The sequence below is a fragment of the Mobula hypostoma genome, chromosome 23, assembly GCF_963921235.1.
Source record: "Mobula hypostoma chromosome 23, sMobHyp1.1, whole genome shotgun sequence".
In the NCBI taxonomy this organism is placed as follows: Eukaryota; Metazoa; Chordata; class Chondrichthyes; order Myliobatiformes; family Myliobatidae; genus Mobula; species Mobula hypostoma.
The window spans coordinates 28,386,085-28,405,283 of NC_086119.1; the positions used below are offsets into that span (position 1 = coordinate 28,386,085).

The following is a 19,199-nucleotide window of genomic DNA, read 5'->3' on the forward strand; positions in this document are numbered from 1 at the left end:
AAAAGATGTATTTTACAACATTGGAAAGAATGAAAAAATGTTGTGAAAAAATGTAGGTATAAACATACTGTCCAGTGTTACATGATTTTTCCAATGACAATATTAAATGGGCTCTAATAATGAGGATCACAGTACAAGCTTTCTCTACATTACAGGAAGGGTTGTGCTCCTAGAAAATGATCCATATTATGATCATCTGTAATGCAAAGATATGTCATTTGTGCAAAAATGAGAGTTTGAAAACAAAATTGGTGCTTATTTATTTACATTTTCTCTTATAAATTGCATCAGGCCAAATGTTTACTCCATCTCAAATTTTTTGTAGTGTTTTGTGAACTTCCATTACCTAAAGTGTCAAAATGCACCAGTCATTTGTAGATGAATAATTAATATATATTTCTGTAATACTCAATTAAGTAATTTCAAAATGTTTAACATTATGAAATAGTTGCATTTAACAGAATAATTATACATTGAAAAGAATTAATGTACATCTTCCAAAATCATGACACTGCATGTACACTATTTGCAAAACACAGTAATAACCTTCATAGTGCCTTTTACACCACTATCATGAAAAAGAAACCCTTCCATCTAATGGAGCCTTATTAGAAGGCTGTTCACAGTTGTAATGTAAGCAATGCAGCAAAGTTGCATAAGAGTATGAAAATGACCCAACAATCTGTCTCCATCCATCACATAAGATGAGGGGATAACTTTGCAAGGCACCAGAGATAACTTCACAAACACCCATCTAAGAAAGAGCTTCATGTTAATACATTACTGTGCAAAAGTCTTACATGTATGTATTTACTTATTAGATATAGATAGCTTGGGTGCCCAAGATTTCTGCACAGTACTGTTTATTACGACTTTCCAGTTACCAAATAACACTTAACATGATTCAGCTAATACAAAGTTAAGTACTCTTATGTTTCCGAACATCTTCCTATTTTAATCAATATATTGTATAACCCACAATGTATTATGTAAGCAACAAATAATGCTTTATCAAACAATATGTTTACAATATTACTGAAATATTAAATAGACAACACTCCTTCCTGCTTAGTTATGAGCTCTAACTCAATATTGAAATGCATCTTAACGTACCTACACAGTATACAATATAATACAACTACAATATATCCATCCACAGCATAACAACTTTTAAATGATCCCAGTCAGACCAAAGGATTTAATCACTGTGGAGGATGTCTTACTCTTGTGGGATAATGTCTTTCCTGACAAACGGGGTCACTCTGCTTGGAAGGTGAGACTTGTGGTTGTGAAACAATCTCAGGTTCTGGGGCCTCTTCCAATGCGTTGTCTCCAGATGACATCAGACGCAACCTCCATTGTGTAGGAGAGTGGTCTAGTTCTGTTCTTAATCTTTCTGAGTACCCACTTTGATCACCTCTGTATTCCCTAACTAGGACTGCTTGTCCAGGCGTGAAGTAGCGACACACATCAAAGTTGCTGGTGAACGCAGCAGGCCAGGCAGCATCTCTAGGAAGAGGTACAGTCGACGTTTCAGGCTGAGACTCTTCGTCAGGACTAACTGAAGGAAGAGTTAGTAAGAGATTTGAAAGTGGGAGGGGGAGGGGGAGATCCAAAATGATAGGAGAAGACAGGAGGGGGAGGGATGGAGCCAAGAGCTGGACAGGTGATTGGCAAAGGGGATATGAGAGGATCATGGGACAGGAGGCCCGGGGAGAAAGAAAAGTTGGGGGGGAACCCAGAGGATGGGTAAGGGGTATAGTCAGAGGGACAGAGGGAGAAAAAGGAGAGTGAGAGAAAGAATGTGTGTATAAAAATAAATAACGGATGGGGTATGAGGGGGAGGTAGGGCATTAGCAGAAGTTAGAGAAGTCAATGTTCATGCCATCAGGTTGGAGGCTACCCAGACGGAATATAAGGTGTTGTTCCTCCAACGTGAGTGTGGCTTTATTTTTACAGTAGAGGAGGCTGTGGATAGACATGTCAGAATGGGAATGGGATGTGGAATTAAAATGTGTGGCCACTGGGAGATCCTGCTTTCTCTGGCGGACAGAGAGTAGGTGTTCAGCAAAGCGGTCTCCCAGTCTGCGTTGGGTCTCGCCAATATATAGAAGGCCACATCAGGAGCACCGGACGCAATATTGGACCGCTTTGCAGAACACCTACGCTCTGTCCGCCAGAGAAAGCAGGATCTCCCGGTGGCCACACATTTTAATTCCACATCCCACTCCCATTCTGACATGTCTATCCATGGCCTTCTCTACTGTAAAGATGAAACCACACTCAGGTTGGAGGAACAACACCTTATATTCCGTTTGGGTAGCCTCCAACCTGATGGCATGAACATTGACTTCTCTAACTTCCGCTGATGCCCCACCTCCCCCTCATACCCCATCCGTTATTTATTTTTATACACACATTCTTTCTCTCACTCTCCTTTTTCTCCCTCTGTCCCTCTGACTATACCCCTTACCCATCCTCTGGGTTCCCCCCCAACTTTTCTTTCTCCCCGGGCCTCCTGTCCCATGATCCTCTCATATCCCCTTTGCCAATCACCTGTCCAGCTCTTGGCTCCATCCCTCCCCCTCCTGTCTTCTCCTATTATTTTGCATCTCCCCCTCCCCCTCCCACTTTCAAATCTCTTACTAACTCTTCCTTCAGTTAGTCCTGACGAAGGGTCTCGGCCTGAAACGTCGAGTGTACCTCTTCCTAGAGATGCTGCCTGGCCTGCTGCGTTCACCAGCAACTTTGATGTGTGTTGCTTGAATTTCCAGTATCTGCAGAATTCCTGTTGTTTGCAGTGAAATAGCGAAACTCTTTGTTTGAGGAGCCTTCAATTTGTCTCAGCTGTTGGTACTGCATACTTCTTCTGAGATTGGGTTTGAGGAGACCCAAGTGTGAACACAAGGGACGACCCAAGAACAGCCTATTCGGTGAGTTGCTGGTTGTGGAGTGTGCGGTAATGCAAAATGCAAGGAGGAAAATAACGAGCTTCAGATTCAGTGACAGTGTAGTGTATTCAACTGACATTGCTCGTGGTGTGTTCTTTAGACTCTGGACAAACCTTGCCACCAAGCCATTTGTGGTACATTGCAGATGTAATATGTCTGATTCCATCTATTTTCAGGAATGACTGAAAATCTCCACAATAAACTGCGGTCCATTGTCACTGACTAAGTGTTCTAGAACACCAATCCTTGGGAAGACACTTCTCAACACATCAACAGTGTGCAAGGCTCTAGTTGATGCTATTGGGAAGACTTCTGGTCACTTTATAGCTGTATCCACTGCTACCAAGAAATTTGTGCCCACGAGTAGTCCAGCAAAATCGACATGAATCCTCTGCCAGGGCAATGCAGGCCATTCCCAGGGATGAAGAGATACCGCTCTTGGCATCTTCTGGATGTGTTGCAATCCCAAACAGTGCATGTTAAGCTGCTCAATCTTCTGATCTATCTCAGACCACCAAAAAAAAATTCAAGCCAACTCTTTCATTTTGACTACATCTGGATGAGCACCATTCCCCACATAAGGCAACCTCCATCAAGGGGAAGTTCATCCCAGTACTGGTAAAAAGGGTGAACTGGAGTTTCTGTTGTACTTCCCAGCCACTTTCAGTTGCCGTGTAGACCTGCGACAGTATGGGGTCTTTTCTGGTTTCCCTCTGGATCATCTCTGCCATAATAGGAAGACTTTCAATTGGCATTAGAGAGAGTATATCAAGAAGAATATCCTCTTTTGTAAATTTTTCAGGCATTTCATTTTCCAAGGGTAAATAGGACAATCCATCAGCATTTTTATGATTAGTCATCCTCTCGAATTCGGTCTTGCAGTTGTGACTGCCAAGAGCTAATCTCTGCATTCATGCTTCTGCTGTTAATGGAACACCCTTCTGTGGATTGAAAATGGACACTAATGGTTGAAGATCAGTGAGTGTTTACGGTGAGAAACATTTAAGACTCTTTTTCCATTTCCAGCTGTAGGTAGGCCTCAGCTAAGTCCAGTTTGTTGAAGTGTTTTCCTCCAGAAAGGTTTGCAAAGGGTATTGATCTATTTTCAGTACTAGGTTGATGGTGCCATTATAATTACCACAGATCCTTTCTTCTTGGCTACTGGTAATGCCCATGGGCTCCACTCAATCTTGCAAAGAATTCCTTCAGCCTCCATGCAATTTAACTCATTGGCTGCTTAATCATGGATGGTATAAGGAAGCAGGCAGGCTTTTCAAAACTTGGGTGTGGCATTTTCATTTAATACTATTTTACCCTTGGTATCTTTGTGTTTTCCAATGCCATCCTTGAACACTGCTATGGCATCATCCAGTACCTTTCTTAATACACTTTCAGTTGATTCTATTGCAGGGGATGTAGCAAGCAAATCATGGATGGATCTCCAATCAAGTTGTAGTTGTCTAGCCACTCACATTCCCACAATGATGGCACTTCTGTTTTTACCACATACAAACCCAATGTAGCTTGCTTGTTGTTATATTTCACTGTTACAAATGTCACTCTAACAGGAGTTATCTTTTCTCCAGTACAAGTTCGTGGTTAAGGGTCGAAACACTCGGTGAAGGCTGGGAACAACTTGATGACATCTGCTCCCGGCTGAAGGCTACCGTTACCTTATAAGGTAATTGCAGAATGCACCCTAACAGGCGTATGTAACAAGTAACAAGCTGGATATCTGCAGGCTTCAGTTCAGTATCTTTAAAATGCTGCTCAAACTCATTTTGTGAAATGATTGAAGTCACCAAGCAAGTGAACAATTCCATTTTAATTAATTTGCCATTCACTTTTGGTGTAAGCAATATTGCTGGTCTATCGTCAGTTTTCACATTGTAAATCTCAAGGTTACCCGGTCCGGTGTCTCTCATCATTATTTATTTTTCATTAACAGCATGCAGAGTAGTGTTCTTTTTGGAACTTTTTATTCTCCTCTCTTCCCTGTGCAGTCCATTTATTTTTTTCTGCCCAACATGCTCTTTGTATGTGTCCTACTTTGTTGCATTTTCTGCAAGTTTCACCTTTAAATCTAAATTGGTTTGGTGTATGTGAGCCCCTGCCACAATGGTAACACAGTTTGTTCTGCCAGACATGTTTCTGTTTAGACATTACAATTTTACTCACAGTCACTTTCATTCCTGACTGCAACTCAGTTGGATCTCTGTCTGTTGTTTCCATTGATATAACGATTTCAACGGCTTTTTTAAATGTGAGTTGTGTTTCCGTTAGGAACCAGTTTTGAATGCCTTCTTGTAAGATTCCACAAATTAAATGATCTCTCAGTGTATCATTAAGCCCATCAATGAATTGACAATGCTCGGACAATCTCTTCAATTCAGCTACACATGCTGAAATGGGCTCCCCTTCCTTTTGATTCTGCTTATGAAACCTAAAGCATTCTACAATCAATAATGGTTTTGGTTTAAATGTTCCTGCATTACTTTCATAATATCAGCAAAGCTCATTTCAGCTGGATTTGTTGGACCAATTAAATGTCTAAGCAAACTGCATGCTTTCCCACCTATTACACAAAGCAAAACTGGTACTCTATAGCATTCCAAATGGCTATTCCATTTGCTTTAAAATACTGCTCAGTTCACTCCTTATAAATCCAGAGTAATCAAACACACCTGTCTTTACAATGTAGCCAACTACTTCTACTTTTTAAAAATGTATAATTATCACCTAGTACTCGCTGTTCATGAACCCGTGAATTTGTTCATTTTCTGCCTTTTTAAAATTTCAACCATCTTTCTCTTCTTGCGAAGAAAGAATAAACTTGCTATGATTTTTTTTAAAAACTTGGATGTCTCATTGCACTTCAACAAGTAGGTAGTCATCTTGGGTTCATTTAAAACATACTTATCGCCACTATAACACACAGAAAATGCTGGAGGAACTCGGCAGGCCGGGAAGCACCTTGGCTCTCAGCCCGAAACGTCGACTGTACTCTTTTCCATAGGTGCTGCCTGGCCTGCTGAGTTCCTCCAGCATATTATGTGTGTTGCTTGGATTTCCAGCATATGCAGATTGTCTCTTGTTTGTCACCACCACTGTTATGTTTTGTAACTATAAAACAGAATAACTAACTAGACGACAAAATAGGACCTCAAGAGATGCATCTAAACTTCATTTTTACTTTTAGCGAGACATGTACTTATGACATGGTGGCTTAATGACATTTGCCATTTAAGTACTTTTACATATAACTTGCAAGGCATTATGTAAACACTAAAGAATGCTTATTTAAACAGTATATTTACAATATTACTGAAATATTAAATATAAAACACTGCAGGTGAGACATCGTTCAGCCATCAACTCGGTATAAGATGCAATAATCTGCGTTGCTGGTCTTTTAGGTTGAGGAGATGATCATGAGCAAATGTTGTTCACTGTCATATTCCCAGTTGCAGGAGTATGCGCTGAGAGATGCACTGATGCCTAGACAAGCCATTACAAGGCTCGACCAGAAACTTAGAAACCTACCATTAGTGGACAGTGAGGAGCTGGGCCCTATGTAACAGACTCTCAAATGTTTCACTGATAAAATGCTTAAAGATGAAACATTAATGATATTGAGGCGTTGTAAGGGAAGGTACTGAAATGCACTTCTCGTGAATGAAGATCTTGATGTGTAGTGTATATTATGCCTGAAGTACATTTTTAGGAAATAAAACAAATCCAGTTTGGTCTACCACTTCAATTTTCTTTTACAACGTAAAATGTATAAATTAAAATTATGTGATAATTCAGTGATATACAGCATTAGAATCTTTCTGAGTTCTCGTTTTGATTAAGTATCCAATACAAGATTTTCAAAACCAAGTTATGAAAGTACACCCGCCCTCTTAAAAACTCATTTCATTTAAAACATCTGGGAACAATTCTGTGGACATATACATAAAAAACATTTCAAACATTACAAGATTTTTCGGCATCCAAGTTTCCAACCCACTTTCTACTTTCAGGCAGCAACTCATTTATTGTAGCAAACTGAATAGAATTCAGATTTGCTAGTTTATTTGCCTATTCAAAGGCACTTGAAACCAAAAATCTATTTTTAACTAAATGTGATTAATCTTATAGCTCAGTAAATCTCAGGAAAGGCAACAAAGAGAATTTGGAACAAATGAAATCACTTGGTATTTTTGCAGCTATGCTAATGTTTTGCAGTCTAAATGTTTAGGGATTATACCATGGAAGGAAAAATTACATAACTTCTTCCTTTAAAGTAGACAAAAGGGCAGCTAATTGTTCTATTTGTTGAACTGAAATGCAGCAAATCACTTGCTCCACCTTTCCGAATTTAATTTCATTTAACACTAGATGTACCCCACAGGTTTTATTTCAGATTTCCATAAACCATACTAATATGGAGTAATACATGAAGATATAATTATTTCCTCTGCTAGATGATTCTGTTATAAATCTTCCAAATATATCTAGAGGGTAAGAATACGCATTAAACTCCACTATAGGCAAAGCTAAAGTCAATGTTACAATGGTTAAAATGTACATCTGATGATTTACTGCAAATTGCAAGGGAGAAGCAGAAGATGGAGTTAGGAAGAGATGTTGTGTGGGACTGGTGAAGGTAAACCCTTGAGTGTTCTTGACATTGACATTTGACTGACTACAGCATCAGAGAGGCCTATCAAAGCTGAAGATAATAGATATCAAAGGAAAACATTGCAACACTTGGAGTTAAATCTTGCATAAAAGAAGATAGTGCTACTTTGAGAGCCATCATTCCAGTCCCAAGATGTCACTACAGGACTTCCTCAAGGCAATGTTCTTGGTCTCAACAACTCGTTGCTTTAATGTCCTTCTTTGCAATACAAGGTCAGAAGTGCAGATGTCTTGTAAAGATTACACAATATTCAGAAACATTCACAACTCCTCAGCAAATGAAGCAGTCCAGAAATGGAACATAACCATTGACATAAATGTCATGGTTTCAACAGCAGATTTAGAGAATAGGGTATAATGTAGTGAGTAACTCACTTTAGTTCATTAAGGTTGTTATAGCCGGGGATGGTAGTGGGGATAAGCTCCTACTATTTATTAAGTGCTCTAATGGCATGCATCTCAAATAGCCTCTGACAACCAAGTCCAGCTCCTGGCCTTCACGTGTGGCTTAGCTACTAAGCCCGGTGGAACTGTTTCTGACAGGAAATCGGACAAAGGCAGGTCACTGGCGCCTTAAAACCATCCAATTCACACAGATGGGACTCATCAGCAGTGGTTGGCAGCTCATCTAAAAGGAAAACTCTGATCGCAAACTTTCACTACCTTACGGCCATACACATAGGGCAGGCTTCAGGAGTAAACGCCAAGGAAAAATCCAGATCTGGAGTCCCTAAGAAAGCCCTACATTGAGTTTTATGCTGACTGTCAACTCCTGCAATGCTGCTGGAGCCAAACTATATCAGTCTTTGCTATGGTTTTAGATTCATCAGCTGCATGGACAGTGTAGGATGTTACATGGGCAACAGCTTGCTCTCCATATCGTACTGCTCTGGTCTGCATACTGGCCTGCATATCACAAGAAGATGTTGTCCAAGTTGCATGCCATCTTGGACAATGTCTCCCATCCACTACATAATGGACTGGTTGGGCACATGAGTACATTCAGCCAGAGACTCATTCCACCGAGGTGCAACATAGAGCATCATAGGAGGTCATTCCTGCCTGTGGCCATCAAACTTTACAACTCCTCCCTTGGAGGGTCAGACACCCTGAGCCAATAGGCTGGTCCTGGACTTATTTCCTGGCATAATTTACATATTACTATTTAACTATTTATGGTTTTATTACTATTTAATTATTTATGGTGGAACTGTAACGAAAACCAATTTCCCCCGGGATCAATGAAGTATGACTATGACTATGACTATGATCAGCTGGGATACAACATCCATGTTTGACCCTGAACAATGGAGGGCTTCAAAACTCGCCTGATATTCAAATATACAGAGACAGTACACTGTTAAGGGCAAGACCCTTAACAGTGTTGATGAGCAGAGGGATCTTAGGGTCCAAGTTCACAGCTTCTTGAAAGTGGCTACACAGGTTGATAGAGTGGTTAAGGCGGCATATGACATGCTTGTCTTTATTAATCAAGGCACTGAGTTCAAAAGTCAGGAAGTTATTTTGCAGCTGTATAAAACTCTAGTTAGGCTGCATCTGGAGTATTACATACAGTTCTGGTCGCCCCATTATAGGAAGGATGTCGAGGCTTTGGAGAGGCTACAGAAGAGGTTTACCAGGTTGCTGCCTGGATTACAGGGCATGTGCTACAACAAGAGGTTGGACAAACTTGAGTTGTTTTTTCCTGCAGCAGCAGAAATTGAAGGAAGATCTGATAGCAGATTATAAGATTATGAGAGACATAGATAGAGTAGATAGACAGTATCTTGTTCCTAGGCTTGATATGTCTAAAACTAAAGCGCATGCATTTAAGGTGAGAAGGGGTAATTTCAAAGGAGATGTGAGGGACAAGTTTTTTTTAAAAACATAGACAGTAGTGGATGCCTGGAATGCACTGCCTGGGGAGGTGGTAGAGGCAGATACATTAGGGACTTATAAGAGATGTTTAGAGATGCACATGAATGTGAAGAGAAGGGAAGGGTATGTTCATTGTGTAGGCAGAGATTAGTTTAGTTGGTCATTTGATTATACTTTAATTGGTTTGGCACAACACTGTAGGCCAAAAGGTCTGATCCTGTGCTGTACTGTTCTATCTTCTATGGTATCTACAACACAAGAGATTCTGCAGATGCTGGAAATCCAGCGAAACATGCTCAAAATACTGAAGGGTCCTGGAACGTCGACTGTTTATTCCTTTCCACAGTTGCTGCCTGTCTTACTGAGTTCCTCAGGCATTTTGTGCAAGTTCCCTGATACCTACAAGGCACAAGAGTTCGATGGAATATTTTCTATATGTCTGGATGAGTACTTCCTCAAAAACCTTCAAGATGCTTGACACTATCTGGGACAAATCAGTCTGCTTGATTCACCAAGAGTAGCTTCCTTTACCTCTGGCAAGCAGGACTGCAGTGTCTCTATTAACCATAAAATGCATTGCAGTTACTACCTAGGCTACTCTAACAGTACTTTCCAAATCTGTGATTGAGTTGCACAAGGGCAGTTGCACAGGAACACAACTATCTGCACGTTCCCTTCCAAAAGTTTGTATTCTTCCTGGTTCGGAAATTGTTTGCTGTTCCTTCATTATCACTGGGTCTAGATCATTATCCATAGTCCAGTGGTAATAATCTCACCAGAAGGACTGCAGTAGCTCAATGTCAGCTCACGGCTACCTTGTCAAGGATGGGCTATCAATGCCAGTGACACCCAGATCCCAAAAATGAATAAATGTCAAAGGAAAAGTGATGGAAATCAACGTATTGTTGCACAACCTCTTTTCCCAAAACATTCAACATAAACAGCTGTCAAACTCTTTGCCCTGACTGCCATTTATCATTCCAAGTAATCACTTTTATCAAAACAAGAGTAAGACAATTTTAAAAAGGGCAGTTGTTACTTAACACTTACAATTTGAATAATTAGTCACAAGCTTCAACTTCATTACATTTACCGTGATCACCAATCCAGCCGCTGCAAGAAGCCTGTATGATCTCCTTGTGAGTGCATGATCGGCCTGCATATCTGTTCTTCAATATCCCAGTGACTATTGCAAGGTCTGTAGTATAATCCCATCAGAGTGATGGAACTTTTTTTTTTGAGTTCTATGGTGCTGTGGTCCCATCCCCCTGCCAAACTGGTTTAAACTCTCCCAGGTAGCAAACCAGCCAACATATTGGTCCCCCTCCACTTAAGGTGCAACTTGCCCCTCTTGTAGTGGCCCCTCCTATCAGTCCCACAAACTTTATGACTACCTACCATCAGGCAGAAGGTACTGCAGCATAAGAACAAGGACTGTTAGTCTGGGTAACAGCTTCTCCCCCGGGCAGTGAGACTACTGAACACCCTGCAACCACCAGTGCACATTATTTATGACAGCTCCCGTAGCATTATACTGTTGCATATTTAACTATATGTGGTATGTGCACTTTGTCAACTTGTATACTTACAGAATACTTTTTATTATCTGTTATTAATATGGTGCTAATAACATAATAGGGGTGTATGGGGTGTCCAGAGAAGGATAGCACCTGAGTCCATTCGGGGCAGCTCACTCACCTTTGGTCCCCACTGGACACTCAGCTCTCACCTGTGGCTCCAAGTAGCTGTTTGCAGCCATATCCCATTACACCACTTCGACAGGCAGGCTAAACCAGGCGAGGGTAGTTGGCAGCCTCATACCCCGGTGAGATAGAGATATGCCTTAGAAGGGAATATTTCGGAGGGCAGCAGAGATCACAGAGGGGAAACAGCGAGAGAGGGTTTCACTGGACTCCCGAAGGGATCTTATGATGAGGTCACACTCAGGTTAGAGGAGTAACAGCTTATGGTAGCCTCCAACCTGATGGCATGAACATCAATTTCTCCAATGCAGTAATTGTCCCAACCCTTCATCATTCCCCTCTCTCAACTAATCTCTTTACCTGCCCATCACCTCCTTTTAGTCTATCTCCCCCTCCCTTTCTTCCATGGCCTTCTGTCCTCTTCTATCCCCCTTCTCCACCCCTTTATCTTTCACCAATCGACTTCCTAGCTCTTTACTTCACTCCTCCTCCTCTCTCGGTTTCACCTATCACCTACTATCTTGTATTTCCTCCCCTCCCCCCACCTTCTTACTTTGACTTCTAATCTTGTTTTCTCCAGTCATAATGAAGGGTCTTGGTCTGAAACGTTGACTGTTTACTCTTTTCCATAGATGTTGCCTGGCCTGCTGAGTTCCTCCAGAACTTTGTGTGTGTTGCTCAGGACATACCTGTCCAAGCATGCAAAGCCAGCTCTGGCGGACTGATCGGACGAGATCTACAGTGGGACCTTATGGCCAGGAAGGTGGTATTGCAACTCTCCATGGAGAGCGAAGGGTAAGACAAGGCAAGGAAGCCATCATGGTCATCCACTGCAACCAAGGAAGACCCCAGTTTGTGATGCTTATTCATATCACAGGACCTGGATTTCTGAGATCCAGACAGTGGAACTACCCCAGTGGCTGTTCCGTTTAAAAATTTTCCAGCACAGGTTTCTTGTCGTCATTGGGCACAACAGACAGCCACCATTATTGTGTTAATATTATTTAATGTGCTATATGTGATGCGCTGTATGTGATGTGTTTTGCACCCTGGTCCCAGAGGAGAGTTGTTTCATTTAGCTGTCTACACGTCTACAGATGAATGGCAATATAATAGAACTTGTAGAGATTGTCCGTCCCCTAGAAAAGGTTTCAATGACCCAAGAACCCGAAACCCTGTCCCCTGCCCCAGTTCCTAGGCCACACATTCATCTGCTCCATCCTTCTATTCCTGCACTGCCTACATGTGGCACTGGGAGCAATCCAGGAATCACTACCTTTGTGGCCCATTTTTACAGCCTCTTTCTTGACTCTCCATACTCCATACTGCACAGGACCTTATCCCCCTTTATACCCATGTTGCTGGTGCCAGAGTGCACAACACTGGATTCCAGTTAATTGAAACATATTGGGACCAGTACATTTTGGCCCAATCAAGCGGCTGCCCCAATTAGCCAAAGTTGCTTGGAAATAGTTTAAAAGCAATAAAAAATACCAACTACCACTTAACAGAGTAACAAATTCTGTATTTAAATGAAAAACATAATAAATTAGAACACTATCAATACCAGAACAGGACTACAAAACTATACATTAGCTCCAAATAGTTACAGATGGAGAATTCATCCAGTGTATGCAGGTACGTTCTTTTGATTGACTGTAAATGAACAAAGTCAGCGCAGACACCTAATGTAGATAATGGACTGCCTTCATATAACGCTTTTGACAATTGCATTCTCCAATTCTTCATTTTCACTGTAACATTGAAGATGATTGTTGATACCTTCAAATTCTTTGTAGTTTCTAACTTACTGAAGTAGTGAAATCATTTCATTTTCACTCCTGGCTCCTCCAAACCTGAATGCTTGAAACCACAGTGAGCAGGACAGTTCAGAATCGTCTTATTGCTCATTTCTCATCAACTAATAGTGACAAAACTCACTGCTTTTTGAACACAAACACACTCAATTGACACTATTTAAAAACTGTTCACTCTAAGCACGGTGAAGTATCTAACAGCCACGCAAGTGCACGTTACGAGGGGTCACAGTTTGAAGATAAAGGGGAAGCCTTTTAGAACTGAGATTAGGAAAAACTTCTTCACACAGAGAGTGGTGAATCTGTGGAATTCTCTGCCACAGGAAACAGTTGAGTCCAGCTCATTGGCTACATTTAAGAGGGAGTTAGATATGGCCCTTGTGGCTGAAGGGATCAGGGGGTATGGAGGGAAGGCTGGTACAGGGTTCTGAGTTGGATGATCAGCCATGATCATACTGAATGGTGGTGCAGGCTCAAAGGGCCAAATGGCCTACTCCTGCACCTATTTTTTATGTTTCTATGTTTACTGATGCTAGTTAGAAACTGTTTGACAACAGCTTCCTGCCCCAATTGAGGGGCACAGTGTCCCAAATTAACAAAGGGAATCCCAGCTAATTACTCAATTAATTTTGTTCTTTAAGAATGTTCTGCAGCTGCTCCCGGACATCCCTCACCCTGGTACCCAGTTGGCAACACACCAGCTAGCATCTCTTTTGCAGCCATAGTATCCTGTCTGAACCCCTAACTATTGAGTCTCCTACCACTATTGCTGTTGCAATCTTTAGCCTCCCCTGTGGTGTGTCAGAACTGGCCACAACGCCACTGACCTGGTGGCGGCTGCTGCTGCTGCTGAGCCCCGACAGGTCACGCCCCAATACTTAAGGATATTCTTGTTGCTGCGAGAAATAGCCACGGGCGCATCTTGCACTGTTCACCTGCTCATTCTATCTTTCTTGGTGGTCACCCAACTATCAGCTGCCCGCACCAAAACTTCTGTGTATGATTCTCTCAGCATCAAGCAGAGTTGAGGAAGCAAGGAGTCTACAAAAGGACTTAGACAGATTCTTGGAATGGGTAAAGTGGCAGATGGGATATAGTGTAGGGAATTGTATGGTCATGCACTTCGGTAGAAGGAATAAAGGATATACAATTTTCTATATGTGAAGTGAATTTAGAAATCAGATCTGCAAAGGGACTCAAGAGTTTTAGTGCAGGATTCCCCAAAGGTTAACTTGCAGGTTGAGTTAGTAATATGGAAGGCAAATGCAATGTTAGCATTGTACATTTGATGGTTTTGGACACTTAAGTTTAGAAGAATGGTTGGCAGGTGGGGGGGGGGGAAGAATCTCACTGAAAGCGACTGAATATTGAAAAGAGAGTGGAAGTGGAAAGGATGTTTCCTATAGTGGTGGAGTCTAAGACCAGAGGACATAGCCTCAGAATAGACGGGCATCCCTTTAAAACTGAGATCAGGAAGAATTTCAGGGTCTGGAATTCAGTGCTACTGACAGCTGTCAGTTGGGTATATTTAAAGTGGAAGTTGATATGTTCTTAATTAGTAAGGCTGTCAAAGTTTAAGTGGAGAAGGCGGAAAAATGGGGTTGATATGGACTACAAATCAGCCACAGCATACTGACGGGTTGAATGGGCGAATTCTGCTTCTAGGTCTTGTGGTCTTATACCCACGCTTCAAGGACTGCAGCGATTCAGGGAGATGGCTCACCACCACTTTTTCCAAGGCAGCTAGGGTTGGGCCATTAAATGCGGGCTCAGACGGTGAAGCCCTTGTCTTTTGAATAACACAAAATAATTAACATGTCATAAAATTACAGAATCAAACCAAATTGACACAACGATTAACCTAAAACCTCAACCAATACCTCTCCAGCTCCCCGCCCAACAAGCGAACAGCTCATCCGTCATACCGGAAAATCTGGCTAGCGTTTGGAGATTCTCGGAATTCTTATACTTTCGGACACAAACTAGCTAAGAGACTTGTTGCTGATATCTGGGGATTCTGTACAACTGTGCATAACCTGCCTGTGATATTTAAGTTGCGTTAATGATTGGTGGAAATACGGAGAAACAGCAGCCTCATGTATTGGGAGCCAGTTTGCCACGGCAAGGTGATTCGGATGCAAAATACTGAACTCCAACCACACTCAAGGAATCATTAAAATTAATACATTTAAAGTAAACCGCATATCTTGTTGCCCCGATGTCACTGCGCTCAACAGCCATGCTTATAAAATAATAGTGAGACAAATAATTTAAGATCAAGGAAAAAGACACAGCCAAAGTTCATTTGCAGGGCCACGTCAATTCCGCGTGCTTAACTACCACATCTACTGACTGATATTGTGTAACACGGCGTTGTATAACTCCTCATTACATCACTCACACCGAGCAAAAACATCAGAACCCCTCTCTCATTCCCCACGTGCATCTGTACTTACCTACGGAGACTGATACGAGACAGTGAGACGAGGGAGAATACGTAGCGATCAGGTCCTGGGCCATCGGCGGGTGTAAATAAAAACTGAAAAGTGCAAAACGAGTTGGAAGTGACCAGACCTGTTGGCTGTGCCCGGATTCCGCGAGCAACGTAAAACTTAATGGAACTAAATATCACATTGTTTGAAGAATATTTCAGCGAATTTTCGCTTAGCAACTAATAATACAATCAGTAATTAAACCCCATGGGGTTTTAAAGTTAGTATCCTCAATAAAATCGGACAACGCGGTTGGTTTGAAACACTCACCACAGGACAGCCCATATCCCTGTCACCACACTGTGCACCATAGAAGTGGGGATGTTTCTCCATTTCCATCTGTTCCTCAAGGCAGACTCTGGCGTTGGGAGAGACCCCACAACTCGACTAATCAGTTTGAAACTTCCAAAGGAAGCCCCTATAATTAAAATCGCGGGATTCCACTCCATTGTACTTCACTCCATACAACGAAAGAAGTGAACAGTAACCGCCCCGCCAAGTAAAACAGAACACAGGATTTTGTTTTGGTTTCAGCTACAGGAGCAGAAGCTCAGCCGAGTGGGCTTGACAAATAACCTCTGCGAGTTTTACGCAACTGGCTGCCTCGCATCAGCCTTGCCCGGTCTCTCGTGTTCCGTGCAACGCCTCCGAGAACCGGAACCGCGCGCGCCACACACACACACACTGGGCGGGAGCTCACCCACTGCGCGCGCCGCGGCTCACGAGAGCGCGCCACACACACACTGGGCGGGAGCTCACCCACTGCGCGCGCCGCGGCTCACGAGAGGGCGCCAGCTACTCCCCGACCCGTCCTCCGCTGACCGAGCATACTCCCATCTCCGTTGGATGCAACAGAGCGCAGAACTTCTGCCACGTCTCGCCACGAACGGGTTAAACGCGTCTCACTTCTGGCAATGCATGGTGCTGTCCTCAAATATGTTCCAAGGCGGGCTGGAGTTGACATGTTGGATAAATTTGCAGTCCGGATTGAGGGTGCGTTTCGCGTCCTCAGGCGCGCTGAAGTGAAGTCGCTCTGCAATCGAAATATCGCCGCCCGCTGCTGGAACCGAACTCGATACGGCGCGATGTGGGGTCCACCCTGCAAACAGTTGTCGGCTGTTACCAGTCTCCGGTTTCCAAGTGCCAGCCGACTGTTGCTCTTAGTGCGGATTACACTGACACCTGTTGACAGCACCGAGCCACTTCCAGCATATCAAACTCTTCAGTTTTTGTCAAAAAAAACAAATTACATAAAATATTCGTAAAGTTACTATATTCGAAACATAGAAGTAGGCCCTTCGAGCCTATTTACATTCAATGGGATTATGGATAATCTTCTATTTGTATTCAACATTTCCATCGTTTTCCTGTATGGCAAGACGCTTGAGTCCAGACATGTACAATATCTATCTCATAGAGTCATAGAGAAGTACAGCATAGAAACAGGCCCTTTGGCCCATCTAGACCATGCCGAAACCATTTAAACTGCCTACTCCCATTGACCTGCACCGGGACTATAGCCCTCTACAGTATACCTCTACTATCCATGTACCCATCCAAACTTCTCTTAAATTTTGCAATCGAGCTTGCATGCACCACTTGTGCTGGCAGCTCATTTCACACTCTCACGACCCTCAGTTTGAAGAAGTTTTCCCTTATGTTCTTTACTAAAATGTCTTAATAAAGTCTATGTAGGGAACATCCCCTGCCTGGTCTTCAACTACTTTCCTGGTAACTTCCTCGGAAAACTATGAGATTGGTTAGCACAAAGCCATGCTGACTATCCTTAATCAGTCCATGTCTATCCAAATACTTATGTCTGGTCCCATAAGACGCAGGGGCAGAATTAGGCCATTCAGCCCATTGAGTATGTTCCAACATTCTATCATGGCTGATCCTGGATCCATTCAACCTCATGCACCTGCCTCCTCACCATAATCTTTGATGCCTTGATCAGTAAACTATCAGTACCTGCAGTCTTGGCCTCCACAGCTGTGTGTGGCACAGCATTCCACAGATTCACCTCTCTGGCTAAAAATATTTCACCTTACTTCAGTTGTGAAGGGTTGCCCCTCAATTTTGAGGCTGTGCCTTCTGGTTCTGGACACCTCCACCATAGGAAACATCCTCTCCACATCCACCTTATCTAGTCCTTCCAACATTTGGTAGGTTTCAGTGAGATCCCCCTGCATTCTTCTAAATTCCAGTGAGTACAGGCCCAAAGATACCAAACACTCCTCATATGTTAACCCCTTCATTCTCAGAATCATCCTTGTGAACCTCCTCTGGACTCTCTCCAATAACAACACATTCTTTCTGAGATATGAGGCCCAAAACTGTTGACAATACTCCAAGTGTGGCCTGTCTAGCGTCTTATAAAGCCTCAATGTTATCTCCTTGTCTCTTAGAATACCTTCCAATAACTTTCCCACAAATGATGTCAGTTTCACCGCCCTATAATTTCCTGGGCTATGTTTAGAGCCTTTCTTAAACAACAGAACACCATTGGCTATCCTCCAATCCTCTGGTACCCCTCCTGTTGCTAAGGATATTTTAAATATCTTTGCTGGGGCACCAGCCATTTCTGCACTTGCCTCCCGTAGGGTCTGTCGGAACACCTTGTCAGGCCCTGGGGATTTATCCAAACTGGTTTGCCTCAAGGTAGCAAGCACCTGTTCCTCTGTGATCTGTACAGGGACCGTGAAGTTGATGCCTCTTTGCCTCACTTCGATAGTCTGTATCTGTCTCCTGAGTAAATGCAGATACAAATAATTTATTTAAGATCTCCCATATCTGCTTTGGCTCCACACATGGACTACCATTCTGATCTTCCAGAGGACCAATTTTGTCCCTTGCAATCCTTATGCTCTTAACAAATCTGTGGAAACCATTAAGATTTTCCTTCACCTTGTCTGCTAGAGTAACCTCGTGCCTTCTTTTAGCTCTCCTGATTTCTTTTTTAAGTGTTCCCTTGCATTTCTTATACTCCATAAGCACCTCATTTGTTCTCACTTGCCTATACCTGCTATGCACCTCTTTTTTTCTCTTAACCAGTGCCTCAAAATCTCTTGAAAACCAAAGTTTCCTACATTTGTTATCTTTACCTTTTACTCTGGCAAGCACATACAAGCTTTGTACTCTCAAAATTTCATTTTTGAAGGTTTCCCACTTCCAAGCGTACCTTTGCCAGAAAACAGCCTGTCCCAATTCACACTTGCCAGATCGCTTCTGATGACATCAAAACTAGCCTTTCTCCAATTTAGAATCTCAGCCAATGGACTAGATCTATCTTTTTGTATATTTACTTTGAAACTAATGGCATTGTGATCACTGGATGCAAAGTGTTTCCCTGCACAAACTTCTGTCACCTGCCCTGTCTCATTCCCTAACAGCAGATCTAGTATCACACACTTTCTCCTTGGGGTTTCTACATACTGATGAAGAAAACGTTCCTGAATACATTTGTCTAACTGGATCCCATCTAGTCCTTTCACAGTATGGGATTTACAGTCAATATGTGGAAAGTTAAAATCACCTACCATAACAACCTTATGTTTCTTGCAACAGTCTGCAATCTCCTGACACATTTGTTCCTCTAAATCCCTAGGATTGTTAGATGGTCTATAATGCAGCCCCATTAACCTGGTCAAACCTTTCTTATTTCTCAGTTCC

At 42.4% G+C, this 19,199-nt stretch overlaps 1 protein-coding gene across 1 annotated transcript in view; it reads right to left on the minus strand.

Moving 5' to 3' along the window:
• tlcd2 (TLC domain containing 2) overlaps window positions 1-16,524 on the minus strand; it is a 61,806-nt gene extending 45,282 nt beyond the window's left edge. Inside the window, exons 1-2 of the mRNA XM_063031230.1 lie at window positions 15,798-16,524; window positions 15,492-15,574 (exon numbers count right to left, since the gene is read on the minus strand). Of these exons, the coding sequence (XP_062887300.1) occupies window positions 15,492-15,574; window positions 15,798-15,976 (262 nt within the window). The 5' untranslated portion in view covers window positions 15,977-16,524. The remainder of the gene's footprint in view (window positions 1-15,491; window positions 15,575-15,797) is intronic.
• Window positions 16,525-19,199: the final 2,675 nt, after the last annotated feature.